Source organism: Protopterus annectens, chromosome 8.part1 (genome assembly GCF_019279795.1).
Source record: "Protopterus annectens isolate FY-2018-M chromosome 8.part1, PAN1.0, whole genome shotgun sequence".
In the NCBI taxonomy this organism is placed as follows: domain Eukaryota; kingdom Metazoa; phylum Chordata; order Ceratodontiformes; family Protopteridae; genus Protopterus; species Protopterus annectens.
This window is the reverse complement of record NC_056742.1, coordinates 314,580,582-314,607,986: the sequence shown is the minus strand read 5'-3', so window position 1 is coordinate 314,607,986 and position 27,405 is coordinate 314,580,582. Positions and strand designations below refer to the sequence as shown.

General features: G+C 37.6%; 1 protein-coding gene across 5 annotated transcripts in view; it reads left to right on the top strand.

Moving 5' to 3' along the window:
* RFWD3 (ring finger and WD repeat domain 3) overlaps nucleotides 1-27,405 on the top strand; it is a 948,792-nt gene that overhangs the window by 800,472 nt on the left and 120,915 nt on the right. For all 5 annotated transcript variants that reach the window (XM_044081898.1, XM_044081901.1, XM_044081897.1 and 2 more), the window contains one exon: nucleotides 24,656-24,873. In XM_044081898.1, coding sequence (XP_043937833.1) covers nucleotides 24,656-24,873 — 218 coding nt within the window. The remainder of the gene's footprint in view (nucleotides 1-24,655; nucleotides 24,874-27,405) is intronic.

Below are 27,405 nucleotides of genomic sequence, written 5' to 3'. Positions count from 1 at the left end.
TATCGAAGTTGGGTTCAAATTGTTTTATCATGGTGTGGATGGGAGGAGAAATGGCGTAGGAGTTATCCTGAAGGCACAGTATGCCAAGAGTGTTTTGGAGGTGAAAAGAGTGTCAGATAGAGTAATGTTTATGAAGCTGGAAATTGATGGTGTAATGATGAATGTTGTTAGTGCATATGCTCCACAAGTTGGGTGTGCGATGGATGAGAAAGAAAAATTTTGGAGTAATTTGGATGAAGTGGTGATGACTGTACCCAAGGGTGAGAGAGTGGTGATTTGAGCAGATTTCAATGGGCATGTTGGTGAAGAGAACAGAGGGGATGAGGAAGTGATGGGTAGGTATGGTGTTAAACAAAGGAATGCAGACGGTCAGATGGTAGTGGATTTTTCGAAAAGGATGGACATGGCTGTGGTGAATATGCATTTTAAGAGGGAGGAGCATAGGGTGACATACAAGAGTGGAGGAAGATGCACACAGATGGATTATATCTTATGTAGGAGGGCCAGTTTGAGGGAGATTAGAGACTGTAAAGTGGTGACCAGGGAAAGTGTAGTTAGGCAGCATAGGGTGGTGGTTTGTAGGATGACGATGGTGATCAAGAGAGGAGGAGTAGTGTGAGGGGAGCACCAAGGATCAAATGGTGGAAATTGAAAAAGGGTAATTGTGAGGTGGAGTTCAGGGATGAGTTAAGACAGGCACTGGGTGGCAGTGATGAGTTACCAAATAGCTGGGTAACTACAGCAGAGCTAGTAAGGGAGAAGGCTAGGAAGGTGCTTGGTATGACATCTGGACAGAGGAAGGACGACAAAAGGACATGGTGGTGGAATGAGGAAGTACAAAAGAGTTTACAGAGAAAGAGGATGGCAAAGAAGAAGTGGGATTGTCAGAGAGATGAAGAAAGTAGACAGGAGTATAAGGAGATGAGGTGCATGGCAAAGAGAGAGGTGGCGAAGGCTAAGGATAAGGCATATGAAGAGTTGTATGAAAGGTTGGACACTAAGGAGGGAGAAAAGGACCTGTACCAATTGGCTAGACAGAGGGACCAAGCTAGGAAAGATGTGCAGCAGGTAAAGGTGATAAAGGATAATGAGAGAAACATACTCATAAGTGAGGAGAGTGTGTTGAGGAGATGGAAATAGTACTTTAAGGGGTTGATGAATGGAGAGAGGGAGAGAAGGTTGGATGATGTGGGGATAGTGAGTCATGAAGTACAGTGGATTAGCAAGGAGGAAGTAAGGATAGCTGTGAAGAGGATGAAGAATGGAAAGGCTGTTGGTCCAGATGACATACCTGTGGAAGCATGGAGGTGTTTAGGTGAAGTGGCAGTGGAGTTTTTAACCAGATTGTTTAATGAAATCTTGGAAAGTGAGAGGATGCCTGAGGAATGGAGAAAAAGTGTTTTGGTACCAATTTTTAAGAATAAGGGTGATGTGCAGAGCTGTAGTAACTACAGAGGGATTAAATTGATTAGTCACAGCATGAAGTTATGGGAAAGGGTAGTGGAAGCTAGGTTAAGAAGGGACATGATAATTAGTGATCAGCAGTATGGTTTCATGTGGGAAAGAGCACTATAGATGCAATGTTTGCTCTGAGAGTGTTGATTGAGAAGTACAGAGAAGGTCAGAAGGAGTTGCATTGTGTTTTTGTAGACTTAGAGAAAGCATATGACAGGGTGCCTAGAGAGGAGTTGTGGTATTGTATGAGGAAATTGGGAGTGTCAGAGAAGTATGTAAGAGTGATGCAGGATATGTACGAGGGTAGTGTGACAGCGGTGAGGTCTGCGGTGGGAGTGACGGATGCATTTAAGGTGGAGGTGGGATTACATCAAGGATCAGCTCTGTGCCCTTTCTTATTTGCAGTGGTGATGGACAGGTTGACAGATGAGATCAGACAGGAGTCCCCGTGGACTTTGATGTTTGCAGATGACCGTGTGAGGGTGATCTAGTCATGTTGGATATCTGTTCGTTATTCACTTGCATTCCAAATGGTATTGGTATTCAGTATATGAGGGAATTTTTGTTGCATAATAGTGATTTTGATAATGGGTTTGTTCAGACATATTACGTATGTTGATGGAGTTAGTTTTGATGAATAATGTATTCACTTTTGGTGCCAACTATTACATTCAATTGGCTGGAGTTGCCATGGGCATCCCATGTGCCAACTCATATGCCGATATGGTTATGGCACATTGGGAAAACACAGTGTTAATGGTAAATTATATATATAAGAAACATCTATTATATTATAAAAAAGTTTGTGGATGACATATTTTGTATATGGCAGGGTTCGATGAAAGGACATAAGGTTTTTGTAGAATATTTCAGTGGTAGTGCTTCATTCTTGTAACTCACTTCCCACATATCATGAGATTTAGTGATTTTTTAGATATTAGATTGTCAAGAGTGGTTACTACTTTGGATACCCAGCTATTTAGAAAAAGTTGTAAAAAGAATAGGTTTTTAATGAGATCTAGCATGTAACCGAATTATGTTTTGAAAAATGTTTTGAAGGGACAGGCTTTACGTCTGTCTAGGCTAACTAGTAATGATGCTGCTCTAGCTGAACAAGCGAAGTTGTTGAAAGAGGAACTTTTAGATAGAGGATACACAAAGATAGAATGTTTGACACCCAGTTTCAGGTTTTAGAGATGAAAAAAAAGGTAGAGGTTGACCATATTTTTCCAAAAGGAATAATACCTTGTTAGGTCGAGTACACAAAATAGTAGTGTGTAGACAGTCTTCCTTTTACTTCAGATAATAAAAGTATAATGTATGTTGTATGTAAACATTGGCATATATTAGTGGATGATACTATCAGAAAATGCGTAAGGGTCTCATCCTAAAATTACTTATAGAAATTTGAAATGCTTGAAAAGACAACTTTGCCATAAAACATTTTTTTATATAACCAGAGACCATCAGATAGAGAAGGGACCTATAGCTGTAGACGTTGTAACTACTGCAAGTATGTTGCTAATAGGAATGTTTTAATGCATCCTAGAGCAGGTAAGAGGTATGTGTTTCGACACTATGCAGATTGTTCTATGAGTAATGTTGTGTACCTGGCACAGTGTAATCAATAAAAAACAAACTCAACTGGATCCACAATCCACTAGTATCTCCACAAAAAACGAAAAAAGCAGCACACACTGGATAAGAACTGATTGTTTTACTGGATTCTGGTACCTCACATGGAACAATATTATGAAATACAAACCAGTATAAATACACCTCTTACAATCAATTACATAATTAAATAATTAATCAATTGAATGCTTCACCATTTAAAGAAACATATACATACACATTCATATATAAACATTCTACAGCATAATACTTAAGGCATTAAGATTCTAAATTCATCCCATTGGGAAATAAAGTTCCAAAATTTATAATAAACCTGGATTCCATATTCAATAGCTTTTGTTGAAAATTAATATTATTTTCTCCTATTCCCCATGGTTTTGCCAAAATACTAAATCTAAAACCAGAGTAATCCCCCTTATGGAATTGATGGAAATGGCACCAACTGGACTGTCTAGTCTGTTGTTCCTAACATCCCAGATGTTCCAAAATTCTTAACTTAACCCTGCGTTTTGTTTGTCCTATATACCATTTTGGTTCTGTACAATTACAACCTATTATATATATTACACCTGAAGAATTACAAGTGAAATGGTCTAAAGCATGATATATCACCCCATTGATGTTATGCCCATCTAAATTAACAATTCTATCACAGATTTTACATATCGTTCATGCAAAGACCCTGCATTAAAGACCCTGTCCTTTTTGCCCTTACTTCTAACTAATTCCTTTAGATTTTTACATCTTGTGTGAGAAAAAACAATGTTATGTGGAATAATATTCCCCAAAAGTTCATCACTAGTTATCACAGGCCACATATTCAAAACAATTTTCTTCAGAAATGAAGAAAGGGAGAGAATTATTTACAAAAAATATTTTATCCATTGTTATAGGAACTTCTTCCTTAGACTGGATTAGATTTTTTACAGTTCCCTTTTTATTTCTGTTTCTAACTACCCTCCCTTGTTCCTTCAATTTTAACATTTCCTCTACTTTAGTTCTACTTGAATACACAAGGTTCTCAGAATAACCTCTCTTAAGCAATTTTCCACAAATAATATCAAATTCCCTATGTACATTAATATTCTCAGATGTATTTGTAGCAATACGTTTAAATTCACCCAAAGGCAGTGATTTAATTAAGGACTCACTATGCATGCTATTTGCATGTAAGAAGTTATTGACAGCTGTCTCTTTATAAAAAGGTTTGTGTTCAATTATGCCCTTTGTACTAGTATAAAATGCCAAGAAATCCATATCTTTAATATTGGTCCGATACGTAAAATCCAAACCAAACGGGTTCAATTTTAAACCCCTGATGAATTCATCAAATTCTCTTGGACTGCCCCTGCATAAGAACAAAAGATCATCTATAAATCTCTTGTAAACTACCACTTTATTTTGAAAGAACTTTGCTGTGTAAATGAATAAATTTTCAAAAAAACCCATAAAAAGAATGGCATATGATGGTGCAAAACTGGCACCCATTGCGTTCCTCTTTGTAAATAATATTTTTTGTTAAATTCAAACACATTGTGAGTGAGACAAAATTCCACCAATAAAATAATGAAGTGGGTTCTTGGACCTTCCCCCATAAAGAAATGGATAGCCTCTAAACCCCATCTCATAGAAATGGATGTGTACAATGACACTACATCCACACTGGCCCAATAATAATTATCATGCCAAATCTTTCCTTTGAAGCTATCACATACTTCTTTCGTATTCTTTACATGGGAAAGAATTCTTACCAAATATTCTTTTAATATCGAATCCAAAAATATACCCACGTTCTGTAAAAAGGCCCCTTTTCCCGAGACTATTGGACGTCCAGGTGGATTAGTCAAATCTTTATGTATTTTCGGCAAAATAAAAAATCTGGCATCATTCGGATTTTTTATGTACAGTTTCTTGACATCACTCTGTGAAAAGAAACCCAACCTTTCACCTTTTTCTAATAGCTCCAAAAGTTTTTCATTAAATTCAAAAATAGGATTCTTAGATAACAACATATAAACCACAGTATTTGAAAGCAACCCAAGAGCTAAAGAATTGTATTTGTTCCTATCAAGAACCACCCAATTGCCACCTTTATCCGATTGCAAAAATACATAACTGTCACTCATTTCCCTAAGCTTACACAATGCTTGCCATTCTTTTTTATTTAAATTATAACATTTTTTATGTTTTTTAAATGAAAAATATTCATCCTTCACTTGCTTATATAGAGCCTTCTTTAGACCATTTCACTTGTAATTCTTCAGGTGTAATATATATAATAGGTTGTAATTGTACAGAACCAAAATGGTATATAGAACAAACAAAACGCAGGGTTAAGTTAAGAATTTTGGAACATCTGGGGGATGTTAGGAACAACAGACTAGACAGTCCAGTTGCGTGCCATTTCCATCAATTCCATAAGGGGGATTACTCTGGTTTTAGATTTAGTATTTTGGCAAAACCATGGGGAATAGGAGAAAATAATATTAATTTTCAACAAAAGCTATTGAATATGGAATCCAGGTTTATTATAAATTTTGGAACTTTATTTCCCAATGGGATGAATTTAGAATCTTAATGCCTTAAGTATTATGCTGTAGAATGTTTATATATGAATGTGTATGTATATGTTTCTTTAAATGGTGAAGCATTCAATTGATTAATTATTTAATTATGTAATTGATTGTAAGAGGTGTATTTATACTGGTTTGTATTTCATAATATTGTTCCATGTGGGTACCAGAATCCAGTAAAACAATCAGTTCTTATCCAGTGTGTGCTGCTTTTTTCGTTTTTTGTACAGTGTAATCAATGCCTGAAATTTTATATAGGTATGACCATTACTAGGGCTCTCAGAGATGGAATAAGGGAGCATATCTATTATAGGAACATTGGAGATACTAGGAGTGCTGTGGCTAAACATGTTATAGATGAGAACCATGCACATAGTTTTTCATTTCTTACTCTTTCTCCTACGGTTAGGTTAGGTGGTGATAGGAAATGCATTGGAGAAGGCTGAGCATAGATGGATTGTGCTATTACAGGCAGATAAATTGCAGGGTCTTAATGAAGCTGTTTCCCTTACGCCTTTTTTGAGAGAGAGGAAGCTGAAGTCTTATTGTTGATGCTTCTAGATGACAATATAACACACATTTGTAGTTCATGTTCATGGTGTCTGTTGTCTGATAGTTTTTTTGTATTTAGTCAGTTCTTTTAGATATACTTGTTAGTTGATGCATAACACAGTGTTCATTTTATAAGTGGTCACACTTTACAGTATTTTATAGTGTGTTTGTGAGATGCAATGTTATATTATATGGAAGGTTTATAATTTTTTTTTTTATTTTATGTTTTTAACTTCATTGCACTTTTGATTAGACAAAATCCTTCATAAGGCTGCTGTCATATATTAAGATAGGTTTTTTTTCGATTTGGTTGAATATATTAGGTTCTATATTGTGTGCTCTATTTAGTTTTTTAAGCTTTTGACTGTTCATTAATATTTCTGTATAATTGTACCATTCGTAAGTTTGGTCAGTGTTATTAGATGGTGTTTCTAACAGATGCATTGATTTTATCTGAGGATAGCCTTGAAGTTTTTTATTTAAGATGATATATTTTTACATTTGTTGATTTAGGTAATCCCTTATTATTTTTTAAGAACAGATATAGAATGTTTAATGTTTTATATACAACAGACCTTAGTTATAGTGATGAGTGCCATTATACATGTTTTAATATGTTCTTTACATTATTTTGAGTTCATTTGTATTTGCTGACCATATATTCCCATGGTAACAACAGTAGCATTTTTCTGCAAGTGTAAACTCGCAAGATTTGAGTATGTGAAGAGTCTATATGGATAAGGTCATCATTCCAGTTTAAGAAGTTGTGTCATTTTTAGGTAGCAATGTTTCTTATCCTAATTAGGATGAATGTAATATGTGTTTTTTGACCCCTGAGCTGGATATATTATATGCGATTTAAATTTATTTCTTCGCAGCCTTTGAGCTGAGATTGTTTATTACCATGGTGACTTGAGCAAGAATTTCTATGAGCTAGTGAAGACTTGCAACATTTTATTATAATTTCTGCAGTTTTAAAAGTTTGAGTTTTATCTGTAAATATGTTGTATTGTTATATGATATATGTATATTCTTTGATGTATTTCAGTCTGGAAAATATTAGATCGAATATATGCTATTTAGCGTTGTGTCATATACTCTGTTTCCTCAAAGACACTAATTTTTAATTGGTCTCAGAATAGGATTGGATGCTGTTCATTTTAAAAGGTGATCAGTTATTTGCTATGGTTATGTCTGATGAAGCGTAGTGGTACTACGCGAAAGCGGTTACATTTTTTAACTTGGTTTTCTTAATAAATGTGCTCCTTTTTATGCCATGCTGGTCCTCTGCCTGTCTGAATTTTTCACAAGTTTGTGATAGTGCCCAAATTCAAAATTGTCACTTAACCTGTTACCTCTACTTCCTCTTTCAAGTTTCCTGGTAACAATAGACTTAAAATATACTTATCACATCTCTATTCTTTCCAGACTTCAGTCATTTCTTAAGGTTCTGCTCGTCTCTATCACATTATCAGTTTTTTGCTTACCCTTTGGGACTGTCTGCTGCACCGAGTGTTCACAAAGTGTATAGAAGTGTCTAGCTCCAGTTGTAGCTTTTTGCAGGCTGCAGGGTATCCAGATTTTTCCATTTTTAGATTACTTGCTTATCTTTGCAGAGTGTTTTTCAGTGTGTCATGAATCTCTGTCTTGGGTGAAAAATCTCTTGCACAAATTGCAATTCCAAGAGAACAGTTGAAAGTCTTTCTTGACTCCTTCACACAGGATTGTGTTCCTGGGATGCCGACTAGACAGCTCAGTTCAAAGAGCTTTTCTTCCACAGGAAAAAGTAGATCTTTATTTAGATCTACTTGTAAGGTTTTCCACTCAGACTTCTATCACTGTAAGTGAATACATCAGGAATTTGGTCCCATGGTATCTATAATTCTCATGATACATCTCGCAAGACTCCACACAAGAAAGACACAGTTTTAAACATTTTTATTGAATTATCACTTATGACATAAGCAAACTTATATTTATAGAAAAGTAATAAAACCATATTAACACATTCCCATTTACAAACATAATCTTATATTGTTATATCATATAATCAAAGCAACAATGCATAAATCATTTAATTTCTGCCTTCTCTTAAACCTCATTCTTCCTCCTAAACATTTTTCTGCAGGTTTTGTTCACAAAATTTCCATTTTTCTATGTACTTTACTTCTACCCTTTTCTAAAGATCCCACTTCATGTTCCTTTATCTGTTTTATAATATTCACTACTTCAAGTATAGTTTGTTTAGACTATATTTAAATTTTCTAGTAATGGCTTTTTTGGCAGTCACCTGAATTAAACTTAAGACCTTACTATGTCTAGGCAATTTAGATCCTGTGTCCCAGATTTTAAAAAAATCCTTAGTTCACTCATTTTTCGCAGTATTCCTGACAGAGTGCTCTGTAGTGAAGTTTTAATGTCTGCCAACTCATTAACTCCCGAAAACATATTGCCCCAGTTACCTCTGTTGTCACCATCACACCTCCAACACTTGCCAACTACCTGAGGAAAAATTATTTGTTGTGTGCTTGGGGTGTAAAAGTATCTATGTAAACACTTCTAGGCAAAAATCTTAAATCTAGATTTTGTTGCATGATTGGGAGCCATACATATGCCTTCCCATTGTTTTTGAATTGCATATCTGATCCATCGTCCCAATCTTTTCTGTCCTCTTCTGATTGATTTATATTGTTATTGTGCAGTAGTTTACATGTGTATACTAATTATCCCCTTTTTAACAGCAACTTCTGTTCTAGATTCAATTAAAAGTTCAACCAGTACAGGTCTTTCATTTAGGATTCCCCTATCCCTTTCTCTTTGTCTGTACCATGCCATCAATCCCTGATGGGGAAAGCAATCACTAGTCTGCAGTCCAAATGTTTTCTTGTCCTCTTCCCATTCTGTTATCTTTCCTTCTCTAATTATTTGTTCCCAATACCTTGGTTCCTATTCCATCTTCCTCCAGTAATTCCAGCCCTCTCTGGCTATTCTCTGTACCCCTGGTATCTGAAATCTCTTTGGTCCCAGCATCGACACTGTTTATCTTTTCAAATCCCAGTGCTGGGGTTTGTCAGAAGAAAAATCTTTTTGTGGAGACAATAGATATCCTAAAGTCCTTGTCTCTCCTTCTCCCTCTCTGCTCCAAAGTAGGCAGTCAACACAGGCACTTTAGACTTTGCTTAGGGAGCAGTTCTATGAAAGTTAAAAGTGCATGATTGGGACACGAAAGACAGACACGAGGTCATAAACATCAAGGAGATGCTTACCCTGATCGAGACTCTCAACTCTATGAACCATCTTTTGTCCCCGGGACCGCTTCAGTTTTTTACGGACAATACCACAGTCATGTGGTACAACAAGCAAGAGGGAAGCAGGTCGTATCCCCTTTGCAGACTAACCATGTTAGTTTGGGATATAGCATCACATAACAGTCTCACAGTTCAGGCATCCTACATTCCATCAGACAAAACTGTGTGGCAGACGAGCTGACCAGGACTATAGCAGACCCTCCTCAATGGAAATTAGATGGGGGTTTTCCAAAATCTGATCTGTCTGTGGGGAAGTTCCTCAAGTAGACCTCTTTGCCTCCTCTCTGAACAATCAGCTGGCAAGATCCTGTTCCAGGACTCATGCAAGAATACCTGGTGCCTTTTCTTTTCCTTGGACAGGAATGTTCCTGTATGCTTTTCCACCCTTTCCACTAATATCCAGGGTACTTATGAAGATTCAGAAGGAATCCACCAAGATCATTGTGGTGACCCCCTTCTGGCCCACGCAACTGTGGTTCTCCCTTGTTCTTGAAGTGAGCGGGACAATTAGTACAGTCTTCCTCACAGACTGGATCTACTCATACAAAAAATAGGAGTATTTGATACACCCCAGTATCAATCCTCTTCAAGCTGACTGTTTGGATGATAAGGTCTTAATTTCTTTTAGGCACCTCTTTACTGAGGATGTGTAGCAGGTACTAATGGAGCCAAGAAAACCTACTGCAGTAAACTCTCAGTTAACCGGCACCCATGGGGATTGGTAGATGCTGGATAAGTAAAGTTTCTTGTTGCTTGAGAATTATTATTAAAAATAGGCCCAACTAATACTGTACCCTGTACTATTTGTTTGGTTTGACTTGTTCTCAGGTTGGGAAGCAAGGGAATTTATTCCTGTCTTCCTTTCTAAAACTCTAAAAACGTAAGGTATGTTTCCGTGGGGGGGGGGGGGGGTACAGAAATTGCAACACATGAAAATTGTACTGTATTTCTTGCTTGAGAGTGCCAGTTGCTTGAGTTCCAGTTAACTGAGAGGTTACTGTACTAGAAAACCATATATTAGCAAATGGAAAGGTTTTCTAGTTGGTGCCAACAACATACCAGCACCCATTTCTCTGGCTTTACAATATTTGTGAGAGTTACTATCCTATGTCCTTTGTAATTCCTTTATCAAGATTAATTTATCTGCCATTTAAGCATATTTGCCCATGGATTCTCCTGTTTCAGTGCAATCTCATGTCAAAATGTTCTTGAAAGGGGTTTTGCATAAGAGGCGTGCAAGAAACCCCCCCCCGCCGGATCTTAATTTTGTGTTAGAGAAGCTAAACTTTGCTCCATTTGAACCAGCTAGTCTGGCTGACTTGAGATTCTTGACATGGAAAACAGGTTTACTGATTGCTCTAACCTCTGCAAGAAAAGTGTCTGAGTTGCAAACTCTTACGGTGACTCAGTCCTATCTCATTTTCCATAACAACTGGGTTTCCTTGAGAACTAGTCCTTTTATGCCTAAAGTGATGTCTAAGTTTACTTTAAGCCAGATTATCCCATCTCCCTGTTTTTCTTTCTTGAACCTTAACATGAGTGAGAGAGGATGCTCCATACCTTTGATGTTCACAGACAACTGTGGTACTATCTTGACAGAATTAAATCTTTCAGATCTTCGTATCAGTTTGTTTCTTGTGAAGGTAGGAATGGACAACCTGTACCAAAACAGACTATTTACAAATTGGTTGTCTTTTGTTGTACTCACCATAACAAAACCTTTCCAAGCGGGGTCAAGACCTACTCTACTAGGGCCTTGGGTCTTCATCTATGGCTTTTTGGAAAGGGTTGTATTCTAAAAGTATTCCAAAAGCTGATATTTGATCATCTGTAAATACTTCTTTAAAGCATTATAAGCTTTGATACCTTCTGTACCTACAGATCAAGCTTTGATAAAGCCATTCTCCTGGTGCTCCTGGACTCTTCTTCCTCTTCCAAATGTAGTTAGTTAAGGTAATATATCCATATAGCTGAGGCTATCGCAGCAGTCATCAGCATGATGAACATAATACAATTGTGTAAGTTGGACTGAACATAACAGTAGATGTTTGAATGATGACTGCTGCAGTAGCCATCTCCCTTGTTTTTTTTTTGGTGTGTTTTTTTATGCCAGGGTGTGGACATTTATTTTTAGTTCATATCGGCCTTTCAGTGCTCAGCCTCCCTCTCACTAATGTCAGTAAAGCTCGGAAGGATTTTGTTCCAAAACTTGTCTTTTTGTCAGCTCAGCTTGAACTGTCTGACAGTTTGTGTGTTTTGGAAGGTGCCCTGAAGCTTTGGAAGCTGGAATACTGTTATATCCTTGGCAGGATATCACCCATATAGCTAATGCTGATGCAGCAGTGATCATTTGAACATGTACTGTTATGGCATGTTCAACTATACTTTGAGTGAAATTGACAAAGATTCATTGCTGAGTATTTTTTCATGCAGACCAGCTTCATGAAAATATTTGGTATGGAATATGTGAATTCTGACAGAATTTAAATGCAGACCAGCTAACTTATCTGCAGATGCAAGCAAATAATCTTGGTAGTTCTGAGCAATCTATGCTGAGGGAAATGTTTAACTGAAAGGTATAGTGGCAAGCAGTTTAGTGAAAAATAAAGTTTAAAATAATGTGAAGAGAATACAAGCCTTAATACTTCAATATGTTTAATAGAACAGCGTACAGTTTAGTTTTATTTAAAGATGGCTAGTGCATTTTTTCTTAGTGCTAAAAGTTGAGTTTTCTGAAAGCATACAAGCTATTTTTCAAATCTGTGAGGAAAAGTGAAAGATAGACAGAACACATGCTGTAGCATGTGCTGTTGCATGGGCAGCCTTAATTTTAGGTTAGGTAATGTCATTAAATCTAGCTTTCAATTTCTGGCAACAGTTCCTATCTGGAAGGGTAAACTTCATTTTTTGAAGATGTACATAATTTTGTGTTTGTTCTAAGTTAATAGGGGATGATGGTGTTTTGAAAATGTATTTTTTTTGTTTAGGATATTCATTAAAACTAAAAGTCTTGATAAATTGTGACATAAGTTCAAATGGAGATAAGAAACAGTAAGCGAGATCAACCTATCAAACATTAGTATTTGCATGTAACACAAACATTGTAAATACACATTAAAAAAAAAAAACTGTCATGATAGTAGGTGGAAACGGGTTCAGGCACCTAGGCAGCGAGACATTTCCCTGTGGTACATTTGACTGGGGACACATGCCTGAAGTGACATTCAGCTGCAGAGAAATACGGCTGTTTGTAAATTCCCTGTGGGCAAAGAGAAGCGCACCCTGCCATGCTCACAGCTTTAATAACCAAATGAATGGTAGCAGAAGAAGTAATGAGTGTTGTGGTCAGTGTACAGTACATACTTATGTAACTACAACATGTAGAAGTGTGCTACAGCATGGAGGAAATCCTGCAGGCTACTGTAGTCACATTTATGCTCCAGTATGTGTTTTAGGTAATGTTCCCTAGACACTGTGAAGGGGGTAGTGGTCCACACACTCCAATTATAAAATGCACTGCCCATTGTGTACTGCATTTTTACTGCCACTGACATGCCCTCTGGCCAGCCTGCTGCTGCTGCCTGCCATATTGCCTGTTGCCTCATGTTCCCTTGGGGACTATGGACATTGTTTTCCCCCTGGGCATGGCATCATATGCTTCTGTTTGCCCGCAGGGAATTTACAAACGGCCATATTTCTCTGCAGCTGAATGTCACTTCAGGTATGTGTCCCCAGTCAAATGTACCACAGGGAAATGTCTCGCTGCCTAGGCGCCTGAACCCAGGTGGAAACATTAGCTTTTTATTATAATGGCTATGCTTTTCGTATTATGTTGGAATATAAATGGCCTTACAGGTATAGACAAAAAAAGTGTGTTGAGTTTTATTACGAAATGCAGAATGCAAATAGCAATGCCGCAAGAGACGCATTTGGTAAGAAACGAACATGTGAATTTGACAAAGAAAGGATTTCAGAATGGATATTCAGCAGATTATCTGGGACAAAGAAGTAGGCAAGTAATTGTAATTATTGCTAGAAGGGCTCCAGTAGTGATAGAAGAGGTTGGAAAAACATAATAATGGTAGATTTGTGGTAGTAGGAAACTATCTGTAAAGGAGGTGTTGAAGGATTATGATAATGTGTATATATATTCCACCAAAAACTGTTATGGAGCTTAAGAAAATTTTATGAGAAATAAGCTTTCAGGAGGGAAAATTACTTATAGGTGGTGAATAGAATTTGATTTGCAATAGTAAGGATGTATCAGGAGGATCTAGAGGGGAAAGCGTTAGAAAACAGAAGATTTCTGAAAAATTTTATGAAAATATTTGGTATGGAAGATGTGAATTCAGTATTAATCCCCAAAGTACAATAACTGGGCTAGATCAGTTAAAAACTATATTTTCACAGGAACATTTGCATTTTAAATGAAAGCTTTAAAGCACACCCCATAACTGTTTCAGATCATGCACCAATAAAAACAAAGATAGAAATGCAATTTAATTAAGTAAAATGAGGCACTGACACTTTCCCACCTTCCTGTTACAGAGAGGAAATTAAGGAATGGGTCGTAGAAATTTATTCTAGGTAAGATAGAAATATCTTCAGAATTTGTAGCTAGTGAGTAGGATAAAATGAAGATGGAGTTTAAAAACAGGGTTGAAATAAAAGTAAAAGATGTGGTTAAGAAGTTATAGGAGTTACTTAGAGGGGCTGACAAAAGGTTAAAGTATTAGAGAATAAGAAGAATCTCACAGAACAAGAAAAAGCACAAATACAGAGTGATAAAGAGAAAATAAGGGAGTACCTAGGTAGTATGTATGAGTTTAGAAAGATTGCTGTTGAACAATTGTTTTTTGATAACTCCAGAGTACGAAAACCTTTAACACAACAACTTAGGCAGCAGAAAGTAGAAAGGCTTGTTGCCTAACTTAGGGAGCGTGTAACAAGAAAAATAATCAAAGATCCTGCAGAGGTCTTAGAAGTGTTTTGGGAATTTTATGTAAATTTGTATAAATTAGAAAAATGTGGCAGTCGAGAGAGAGTGTGCAAATGGAAATATTTATGGGATACTTAATTATGCCAAGGTTAGAGGTAGATGAGGCTCAACAGCTGACTGTTAAGGTAGGAGGGGGATGAGGTAAGAATGGTGATATATAATGTCTTCAGGAACAGATAGTATTCATGTGGTGGTTTCGAAATTAGGAGGGAAGAAAGTGATAATGATCTGGAAGATTTCATTTAAGTGCATTTTGGCATGCAGTACCCCACAATTCTTTATATATATATATATTATATATATATATATATATATATATATATATATATATATTTATTTATTTATTTATATTATATATATTTACTTTTTTTTAATATTCACTTTTATTGCTTGCAAAAAAAATTACAGTGCAACAATTTCTGTATACGTTAATTTTCAACTGTATTATTGCACAATTACATGGAGCTTTTCTCCCCAGGCCTCCATTGAAAATGGGCCCTTTAAGGCCCAATGGACTATCCCGGTAATCAAACTGTAAATAAATCAAATAAATAAATAAAGCTTAAAAGGACGGCGAACATCGATATCTTGGAAGAAAGCTGTGATGGGCTGTATTATGTAAGGACAGTAAAGACCCCAACAGATACAGCTTCATACAGACCCATTTCAATTTTAAACTATGATTATTATGTGTGTGTATATCTATACTAGCTAAAAGAATGGCAAAGGTGTTGCCAAAATTGATAAGAGATAGATCATTGTTGTTTTGTGGAAGGGATGCAAGCATTTGACAAAATGTGGTTCAGAGGGAAGTAGAATGCAAGAAAATACCACTGTTGTTGATGGGTCTTGATGCAGATTAATCATTCGACCGATTAATCGGGGGGGGGGGGTATGAGTAGGGCAATGGGAACATTTACACATTCCCTGATGCAACAATAAGGTTAATTCGAAGAACATATGAAGGATTGGAGGCAAGAATTAAAATGGGAGAGTTCATTGAGAATTTGTGTTCTAAAAGAGGAACCAGGCAGGGGTGTTCTCTTTCTCCTTTGTTGTTTGCTTTATAGTTAGAGCCATTGGCAAAGAAAATAAGGCACTCAGAAATACAAGGGTATTATTGGTATGATAATCAAGAACTGTTGGCTTTGTTTGCAGCTGATATTTTGTACTTGATAATTCCAGAAAAGGGCATCTCGGTGTTGTGGAACATTATGAGACAGTTTCAAGTCTTTTTCAGGATAAAAAAATGAATGAAGATAAAACAAAATCTATAGCTGTAAATTATTTACCCAAACATGGATTGGTTCAGCACTTATGGAGACGTGATAAGAAGTATTTAGGAGTATGGATTAAAAAGGATTCTGTTATGGTAACGAAGTATGTGAGAAGAGACTGAAACAAAAGATAATACAAAAACTGATAAACTGAAAGCTCTTGTTTATGGATATGGATAGTAAGACTCATGCAGTGAACATGCTTATTCCCTTTAATTTTATCTACAGGCCAGACATATTTTTATCAACCAGAGAATATGTGGACAATAATAAAGAGTGGAAGGGGAAGATGGTGTGAGTTAAGTGGGATAAGTTGATCTTTCCAATAGAACAAGGATGTTAAAAATTACCTAATTTGAAGTGATGTTTTAGAGCTACACAGTTAAGGCTGATATACATAACACAAGCAGGTTAAAATTCAAAATGTAAACTGATGATGAAGAAGCAGAGGGTTTGTTTGTGTCTTTCGGCTTTTCCCGGTTAGGGGTCGCCACAGCGGAACTCCGGTCCGCTAATGATTGGCAGTTGATTTTTAAGTACCGGCTTGCCAGGCCTGACGCACAACCTTCAATGAAGGTACGCCCATTCACGCATGTCTCCACGCAGAAGGCGCTCTAGCTGAGAATCGAACCGGACAGCGTCTTACTGAGGCGACAACGCTACCGCAGCACCACCACCGCGGGTATGAAGAAGCAGAGGGTAAGTTCAAGAAACAGAGTAGGATTTAGGATTTTGGATTTTGACCCTTAAGGAGACTAACCATACAGAATATTATATTCATAAAGTAGCAGAGCGTATTCTAAGAACTAAGCCAACATGTGAATCGAGAAAGGAGATTTTGCCTATAAGGATGCCGGCAAGGAGGGTTACAGTAAATAGGTAAGATGAGGTTGGAATTTACTGGAGAAGATTAGCAAAGGAAGGAAGGTACTGGGAGCAAATAACTAGAGAGGGAATGGTAATGCATTGGGCTGAGGCCAAGAAGACTTTTGGACTGCAGGCTATAGAGACTGTGTTCCCTACCAAGGATTGATATCAGAGTATAGGTAATGAGAATGACAGAGAGTTTTAAGTGAAAGACCTGCTCTGGTGGGGGTTTTAGTCAAACCTGGAGCAGAAGCTGCTTTTAAAAAATGGATAATTAGTAGGGTATATAAAATATTGCTCGATAACTATAAGAGTCAGAAGATTAGAAAAGATGAGAGGAGAGACTGGAAAAGGAGTTTATAAGAGAACAATGGAAGAACATGTGTATGGCTCCCAAGTGAACAACAAATTCCAGAAGTCTTTGCTTGGGAGTGCTTGCAGAGATATTGTATACCCCAAGCAAACTTCATAGAATTTTTCCTCAGGTAGATAGCAAATGTTGCAGGTGTGATGAGGGAAGAAAGAGAAAACCAGGAACAGGTCTATTTCACTTGGTCAGTGAATGACTGTCAAAATCCACATAGTGGAGACGACATGATTGACAATGCAGTTCGACTGTTTTGACTGAGATCGTAGTACAGTGGGCATTGGGGAATGTACCATTTTCCCTACTATAGCTTGATCTTGGAGTTGGTGTATATAATTAGCAAGGGGTGTGGGGGTTGTTTCTGTTGACTGAACTGCATTTTTGATCATGTGGGTTTTGACAATGTCATTCATTGATCAGATGAAATAGATTCCTGGGAACATGTATTTTGGGAGTGCAATGAATTCACACATTTTAAAAAATTCCTTGGAGTACTCTGCATGAAATATTTGGTGAGCAAATGGCTGTAACTAAGGATATGATTTTTTTTTCAGCTGAGAGGCAGGCTGTGCATTGCCTAGACAAAGTAAGGCCTTGTTAAATTTAATTCTTTTGGCTGCAAAAAAAGTAAATACAAAAAAAAAGGAAATGAAAGTCTAAGCCAACTGTATTGAATATTATAAAAGAGAGACAAGAACTTGAAAAGGGGTCTTCAGAAGAGGGAGGGAGCAAATGAAATAGATATAACTGGAAGTTGTGGGAACAGTACTTGCACAAGAATAATCTTCAGGAGGAGGAATAAAAGAAGTGAGCCTTTAAGGAAGGCAGGAATTCAGCGATTTGTAATGTTGAACTGATAATTATGACACAAGAAAAGACGTGTGATATATATTGTATGTAAATGGGGAAAATGGTAATATGGTTGGTTTTCTTTTCTGTTAATTTATGTTTGCCTGTCATGTCGTAAGTGATGATTTAATAAAGGTGTTTAAAAAAATATCCATGACTTGTATGGTCCAATATCTCCCCACTAGGCATCTCCACAGTGATTCAACTCCTCAGTGATTCAACTCTTTTTCTGTACATTTGCAGACACAAATACATACCTTGTGTGTCAGTAGATACACACACACCTGCATATTTAGTTGGTGTGTGTGCAGCTGTGTTGATCAGAAGCATCAGTGTCATGTAGACTTGTAGTATCTGTGTGCATGTGCTACTTTTGCATCTAAAATCCAATTTCTTATATTTTCATTTTGCGTCTTGAGATATAGTCAGTGTAGCACAGCATGGTAGTCTGGATGCATCTTTTGCTGTTTATCATATATATTCATCCTTGGTACACTTTGCTGCTGTACTTAGTGTGCAGGGCCTGCTTTTTGTGCTGTTTCTTTTTTCTCTTTATCCTGCTTGAGAAAAAAATAGTTCCACTAACTTGCAAAGCCCACAGCAGGAGCAGTCTTTGTCCTTTTTCTTGGTAGTTAAGTTTATAAAGCCATCATAGGACAGTTGTAATGCAGTTCATTCAGAGTGCTATTCAAGTAACCATCTGTAGTCACTTTTCTGCTTCTCATCAGCCCAGATTTATTAGCCCACCCCCCCACACACACACACTTCAAACTGTTGGTGTTTCAGTTTTTGTTTTCTGTCGTGTGGAAATGCAGGCCTGCCATATGTAGATCTCAAACACTCTCCAAAAATTCATTACATTATTTGGAGGCACCCATATTTGTTAAGGGCAGATATGTTAAGTACAGAATACCATACAGAGCTTCATATATACTAGATCATGGGGTCACAACTAACCTCCTGCAAATCTCTTTGACATTCCCCATTGACAGTGGACAAACTTAATGAATGAATGGATGTTTGGATGGGTTTGCTTTGAGTGAATGTGATAGCGTACTGGTTATGCTTAACTATGTTTGCTTGGCACAGAGTCTTCATGATATGTGCCTTTCATATCATTGTCAGCAGTTCACATCTGATAGTGTCCAGTAGGGATGTATTCCATAATGAACAGCTCATACTGTTGTATAGTTACTTGAGCTAAGCAGAAGTCAACAGTTTTCCTGAGCCAAGTTCTGTTCTTGAATTGTTAAAAATAAGTGTCATTTTCCAGGTGGGATCATCTTGTGTTGTACGTATTGTAGACCACTAATGTGAACCCACTTAATTACATGTACCATTTTCAGTGGAGTTGCATGCAGAGTTTGTAGAATGATGTGTTTAACTGCAGAAGTTTTTTTTTGCCAGTTACAAATATTATACTTGGTTAGTATACCTTTATCCAAGTACTTTTACCTTTATCCAAGTAACTGTCTTGGAGCTTTTAGGAAATGCATTTTTTTTCACAAGTGTCATCTTTCTGTAGAGCTTTAAAGCTTTGCATGGTTTTCACTCATTCTTTCCCCACTTTCTAGCCTGTGTTATGTTGAGCATTACTACATAGTTGTAAAGAAGTAGCTATTTAATCTCGTCTTCTCTCAAAGGTTTATATGTTTTAAAGGGCTATATTCTTTGTCTGAGATGTGTTACCACATATCTGACCTAGATTACATTGATTTATGGGTATTGAAATATAGCAGGATTTTGCAATTTTCCTTTGCATTTATTACCGTGTTAATGTTGCACTTAAAAGCTCTTTAGCTCTTATTTTCAGACCTCTGATTCCTTCTGGGTTTGATAAGAGATTCATATCTTTTTTAATAAGGAGTATATTTAATTGTTTGGAATCCACTTTTTACCTAGCTAGGATATTTTTAAATGAAGTTGTTATTGTGTCTTTCGGCTTTTCCCGGTTATGGGTCGCCGCAGCGGAACTCCGGTCCGCAAATGATTGGGAGTTGATTTTTACATGCCGAGTTACCAGCCCTGACGCACAACCTTCAACGAAGGTACGCCCATTCACGATGTCTCCATGCAGAAGACGCTCTAGCTGAGAATCGAACTGGACAGCGTCTTACTGTGACACGACAACGCTACCGCAGCACCACCACCGCGGATCGATACTTTTAAATGAAGTGAATAAAGAAATGTCATTAGACTTCAGGTTTTTTTTTTTCTTGCATTATTAAAATTGTGGATTCATGAAATATTGTATTTGGTCAAAGGAGCACAAACAGTGTTTTTATCCTCACTTTCCACAACCTGGCTTGCACTCTTTTAATGTCTGCAAGACAGAAACAGTGTTTGCATTGATTCTATCAGATATGTTGGTACAGGTTATTTATCAAACATTTGAAAGCATTAGACCATATATTATTATGTGCTAGAAGAATAGGCAGTGAATTGCATCTTGCTTACCCAACTGCCACAAGTAATGGTTGTTGTCCCTTTTGTGTGCTTAACATGTTTTGGGTAGTTGTTTTTCCGAATGTGAGCACTAGAGGCAATGGTTATGTTTTTGTCTGTCAGCTTTCATCATAGTTTATGGAGGATCACCGAGGAGTAAACCATAATATAATTGGGTTTACTGGTGGGTTGTTCAGTACCAGTTTCATTCTTTAAAAAAAGTAACTTTGCTGTTCTACCAGCAATGAAACTTAACTAAGTGGTACAAAGTCCACAAATTCCCAGTGTGTGCGATATATGTGTGTGTGTGTGTATATATATATATATATATATATATAATATATATATATATATATATATATATATATATATATATATATATATATATATATATGTATGTATATATATATAATATATATATATATAATGTGTGTGTATATGTATATATATATATATATAATATGTGTGTGTGTGTTATATATATATACACACACACATTCATACACACTCATAGGGAGATGCAGTTAAACTCTGTCCATTGCTGTGTTTTGGATAAATTAATAAGATACCTATATCTTGTTGGCTGCCTGTGTTTTTTTTCTTGAGAAAAAAAGTTGAAAGAATCTTCATTACTCAAGTCTCTGGTTATATTGGTATATCATTCCTCTCAAAGTCAGCGAAAACATGTGCTTGTTACAGCCAATAAGCTCTTAAAGGAGTCCACAAAAACTGGGTTATTTAAAAGTTAGCAAGCCACTATACTCGGAAAAGGCTTAAGACTTTGTCATCTTATTTAACAGAAAAAAGTTAATGTGATTGGAAGCCCACACTAAAAATAATGTTTCATGAACATAAGGAATTGTCTAGACACAAAATGGAAAAGAGCCAAGATAGACAAACATGGAGAAATATATGGTAGCAAAAGTGCAAAATGTATTCGTGTGCTTGAGTAAGGGGTTCAGCCTTATCTTCAGCCAGTCTGTGAAGAAGCTAATCTCAAAACAGTTCTCCCTTAGTCAGTGTTGTGGTAGATTTCAGACAATTCTGTATACCATAATTTGTGTAAAAAAATTTATGTACATTTTTCTAAAACTAAAGTTTCCATTAGTTTGCTGGAATTTAATAATAGGCTTGCAGCTATTCATGTCACTTGGGTCACCCTTATTCTTAAAGGTAACCTTCACGCTGCCTCTTTTGCAAGCCTATGGGAATAGTGTCTTTTTTAAAAAGTAAGTGGGAGTGACATTTCTAATTCATTTACCAAGGTTTTCAGTCTTTATCTGTGATGCATTCACATCTGATTTATATATGAGGCTCAAGTTTTCTAAGTATATCTTTAAAATTAGCATCATTTTTCCTCAATTATTACAGCCTTCAGAGCTTGTGCCAAAGGCTTTCCCAAAACTGACTGACAAAGACTTCTATCTTCCTATGCAAACTGTTCACATTAACATCTCTATCTTTATAGAAAACTAATTCAAGAACAACAACCCACAGACAAAATGCTAAAATATAATATAAGCACTTGTCCATTAAAACTTAACTTTTGTTTGATACTTAAAGTTCCTGGCACCTCAGCCTTCCAAGGAGAAAAACAGTAGAAGGAAAAATTTCACAAATTTAAATCATCATATTATTAAATTAACTAATAATTGATTAACAAATCACCAATTACTTAATCTAAAGGAATACTCGCCAATCATTCAGTGCAATTGGGCTGTAAGTTTGATATCTTAATATACAGTGAGTTTATATTTAGCCTGTGTTTCAGATATGAAGGTTAGATACTTACCATAACAACTAGATCCATGTTGTTTTCTTCCATCTCTCTCCGTTCGTGGTTATATCGGATCAAAAGCCAGCATCTCAGAATCTTCAGCTCAGTCTCTGCCTCTTCAGACTGAGTTTGTCTTATAACAACAAATTTATACCAAACGAGTCTCCTTAAGAGATATGGAACAGACCAGATGAGCTTATAAAAAGCTTAGAGCCAGTCTGCAAGGTCTGCCAGGAGCCACAACTAACAATAACAATTTTAATAAAGGGATGGAGGGAGGGATAGTTGAGATGGATGGAAGAAGACCTCAAAAATCTAGCATTATGGTATGTACATAACTTTTCTATCCAATGGTTGTCTCTTCAGTCCATCTCAAAATGTGGGACAGAGTCCTTAGCCTGACAGTTGTGGCAGTAGGAGAGAACATTCCTCAGAATGGTGGAATCAGAAGAAAATCTGGATCTGGACTGAATGACTAGTTTATAATGTCTAGCTTGTAATAGGAGACAAAAGTACCACAAATACCTTCCAAGGAAGCAAGGGTAAAAAGGACTATTCACGTATCAACTGCCTAGTAGAATGGGGGCCCTAGGTCTGAAGAGCAGAGCATGACCTTATGAGTAATAAATGAAGGAGATGCAGCTGGAAGGCCATCTGGACAGGGTCACTTTAGAAACAGTTTTTTCAAGTTTAGCTTTTGGAAAGGACTTAAAAGAACCGATCTGATTTCTATCCAAATAGAATCTCAGCTGACGGACCCTTGCTACAAAAGGACCTACCCTTGGAGGGAGCCAGTACCTTGTCAGGCTTGCAGGGAATGGACTTGACTCCACTTCACTGGGTTTTTTCCAAGCCCTTTGTAATGCCATGTTGACAAGCGTATCCAGAGAGTGCACCACCCAGGATTTGGATGGGTCCACATCAAGAAGTTGTTGTTGTGTCTTTCGACTTCTCCCGGTTAGGGGTCGCCACAGCGGAACTCCGGTCCGCTAATGTTTGGTAGTGGATTTTTACATGCCGAGTTACCAGCCCTGATGCACAACCTTCAACGAAGGCACGCCCATTCACGCATGCCTCCACACAGAAGACGCTCTAGCTGAGAATCGAACTGGACAACGTCTTGCTGTGAGGCGACAGCGCTACCGCAGCACCACTACCTTCAAGAAAAAACTTCTCCAAAGAAAGGGCTTTGGCAGCCCATCCCTCTTATTGGTGCATCAATTGTAAGACATCACCAAAAGAGGCATCCTCTCAGAGGGACTTTCGGGACCCTTCCCTTTCATCAAGGTCAGAATCCTCAATGAGAGACTCCTCAGGGGAATCTAAGTGCTTCCTGTTGTACTGCCAGGGGTACTTGGACTCCATGGAGGAGCCCCTGGCCTGGGGGGGCTGCTAAAAATCTGTCGGTGCAGGCTCTCCCACACACCCCTAATGAGACACAAAGGCCATAGAGGGATGTGAGGATTGGGGATGGATCAAACACCAAGGCAGAAATCTCAATCTCAGAATATGAGAGAATCCTTTCTATGACAAAGACAGATGCTAAAGTTGGCTGGCTGGAGAGTGCTTTTTTTCAGACAGCAGATCTAGGCGAGACCCTTGTTCAAGCTACAGATCTGACCAGGAATGAGGTACGAGACAGCAGCCAAGCTGACCAGAACCAAAGCACTGACATTATGCATCTACATTTCTCACACACCATATCAGTTTAAGAATAAAGTGGTTATCAGTAAACAAGAGACAATTGTTACATTTTTTGCTTTCTAGATTTAAATGGATAACAGCAAAAAATCTTTGCTAACCATGAACATAATTGTGTAGGTTTGCTCTGTTAATGATGCCCGCTTTTCATATAATGATTTCTGCAACAACTCTTTGAAACAGTTTCACTGTGTCTCTTCCTGCACACAGCATAAACTACAGAAGTAGGATAGTATGCCTTCGCTTGTGCATGCTGAAACAGATTCCTTTCTGAAACAACTCATGCTTTAAACAGGAAAGTTGTTGATTTTCTTTTGGCTTTTTCCGGTTAGGGGTCGCCACAGAGGAACTCCGGTCCGCTAATGATTGACAGTAGATTTTTACGGTGCCAGCTCGACGCCCAACCTTCAACGAAGGCACGCCCATTCACGCATGTCTTTCGAACGCTCCTCGACCGCGGGGAGGACGTGCAGACTCCACACAGAAGGCGCTCCAGCTGAGAATCAAACGGGAGAACCTCTTGCTGTGAGGCGACAATGCTACCGCTGCACCACCGCGGCTTATGCTTTAAACAGGAAAGTAATGGTTGCTTTCTTAAAGAGTTGTGTCAGGAAAATGCTAAATCGTAAAAAAATGAAAGCTATTGGAGGGTTCGGGACTCTTAACTTGCAGCTATGTTATGTTTATGGGGAGAAAAATAAAACTTGAGTTTAAGTACACTGAAGTATGGAGTTGTATTATTGTTCAAGATGGACAGTGTTTAGAATTTGCATCAAGGTACTGATATTTTTGTTCATTTCTGGTAATTTAGTTTACTTAATTTATAATTTTTTTTGCATTCATCTTACAGGCAAGACTCACAGTTCTCTCCGTTATGTACTCATGGAGCTTTCTAGTACCCGATCGGCTGAGGCCATGGAAGACCTCATCTGTTCCTGCTACCCAGTGCAGACATTCAGTGCTGGCCCAACTTGTAAACTGCTGACAAAGAATGCCATTTTTGAGAGCCCAGATAAAGATGGCAGCATTTTAGTTTGTGCCGGAGATGAAGCTTCCACAAGTGCTGTGGTACAGTAGAAGGCAACTTTTTTTCACAATTTTTAGTTAAAAAAAATAGAATAGTAGCTTTACTGAACTGCATGTAAACCTAGTATGCTTGAATACTATTACCTCTGGAAATATAGTTTTTGTAATTGCAAATTTCAGCTTGCTTTATCTTACACAATTTAATTTCTTCAGAACTGAGCATGTCATCCAAAAATTAATCTTAAGGTGGTTAGCTGATTATATGCTGCAAGCGTATTAGTTTTCTAACATATGTACTCTGATTGGACAATCGAATCAGTATGCTGTTTGTAAATCCAGCATTATTCATGTAAATGCTTTCGGTAGTCATACCGAAAATAGTAGCTGTCAGCAACCAAACTGACAGTTGTTTTTCACTGTCGGAAACTCTTCCCTTAAAGTGGCTGCTGCTGTTAGAATGTGTTCACCCATACCTCTCAACCTGGAAATATCAAAAATCCGGGCAAAGCCCATGAAAAACAGGTACAAATCTGTACGCTGATTAACATAAAATCTGCATACATAATTTTGTAACCCAGCCCACTCTGATGGGATTGAAGGATACCAACTTTTAAATGCAAACTGAAAAACAGACAACCAAAATATGATCATGAAACACAAAATAAGCAGTGGAACAACAGTGTTTTATTTATATTAATATTTCAACTTGTGCAATACTAAAATACAATAAAATTAACTGCGGCTGTACTTCAGCCTTCTTCATTAAATAACACAAAATGCACAAGCTCTTCTGTGTGTAATGCAGTGTATGCTACAGTTGTGGTGTGTGTCATCTGAGAAATGGAAGACTGAATTTTTATAAACTATGGTGTACATGAGTGAGTGAGACAGTGAAGGATAGCTTACTGTGGAGTTAAGGCTGTACCAATCGGAATGTAATAATCGGTAAGCAATAACTGTAGCCCTACTATTATTAGTAATCATATAAAGTAAAGATTTACATGGGTTGAATGGCAAATGCTAATCCTCGCACTACTGCAGCCAGACAGCTCTCGGAGCTAGTAGAGGTGTGTAATAAGTTAAGCAACAGGTGGTATGCGTATATTTATCCAATAACACAAGTCTGTGGCAGATTGAGGACTCATTTGATCCTGTTCTGGTTCATTGATCCACATGGACCATTTTAAGACCTTGCACGAAAGCACAGTCTCACAAAATGCAAATTAATACAAAGGATACTTGTACAAAATACATATCATTCACTATATATAAAATCTCCAATCAAATTGCATTCAGGTAAGAAAATGAATACAATAAAAGTATCAACTTTAGTTAAACGTGTGTACAAATCATAAAAATGGGTGCGGTGCTTTTATAACATTAAATTACAAATGCAAAGTCTGGTCAAAATGCATTATTGTAATCATCTAGCTGAAGCTCTTTAAGCAAGCCTATGTATTCATCAAGCACCTCACCTTCAGTCATATTCCCTCCCCACCCCAACCAGCTTAGCTTTAGTACCCCCCCCCCCCCACACTTTATATGGACTGCACAAGTACAGGTCACACCATAGCCGCAAAAACAGTCATTAATACAGACAACACCCTGAAATTTTCTGATACAGATAAAAGTAAAGGAAAAATCAATGCAAACCTACCACTTCTCTTCAAAGAGAGCAAACACGGACATTTATGCAGGTAATTTTGCAATTACTGTTACTGTTCATGTGCTACACAATGTTAAGCAGTCTTATCTACAACCATACTACATTCGATTTCCAAAAACAAAAATATCAAGTCTACAATTTAAGTGCAGAGCACACACCAAAATAAAAATTCAGCTGCACTCCACCAAAATATTCAGCTGCACTCCTTCAGACCAGCATGGCACAAATGCGGTTTCATTATTGTAAACAGTGCTTCACCTTACACAATCAACATATACTTATTCCATCTACTGATATTCAAAGCACTGGACTGGAAAGTATCCGCTATCTACATATCTAGATAGGAAAGTAACCAGCTTCACTGTAAAAGCATAATGTTATTAAAAGCTATTGTATTTCTTTGTTTTTCTTCTTATGAATAGTTAAGGACAATATACAGTTATTAGTTAAAAACTACTTTCAGAACATTTGCTACAACAGTACACTGCTTCGTAGGTTTATAGAGTAGTACTAGGCTAACTGCCCTTGGGCGGCCACGGTGGTGCAGTGGTTAGCATTGCCGCCTCACAGCAAGAGGTTCTCCAGTTCGATCCTCGGCTGGGGTGTCTTCTGTGGGGAGTCTGCATGTCCTCCCTGTGGTCATGTGGGTTTCCTCCAGGTGCTCCGGTTTCCTCCCACATCCCAAAGACATGCTGCAGGTGGATTGGACACTCTAAATTGTCCCTAGGTGCGAGTGTGTGCATGTGTGTGCCTTCTGTGGAAGGTTGGGCGCCGGGCTGGCAACTCGACACCGTAAAACTCCACTGCCAGTCATGAGCGGACAAGGTGATCCGCTGTGGCGACCCCTAACCGGAAAAAGACGAAAGAAGAAGAAGAAGACTAGGCTAACTGCCCTTGTGGGCTGTTTT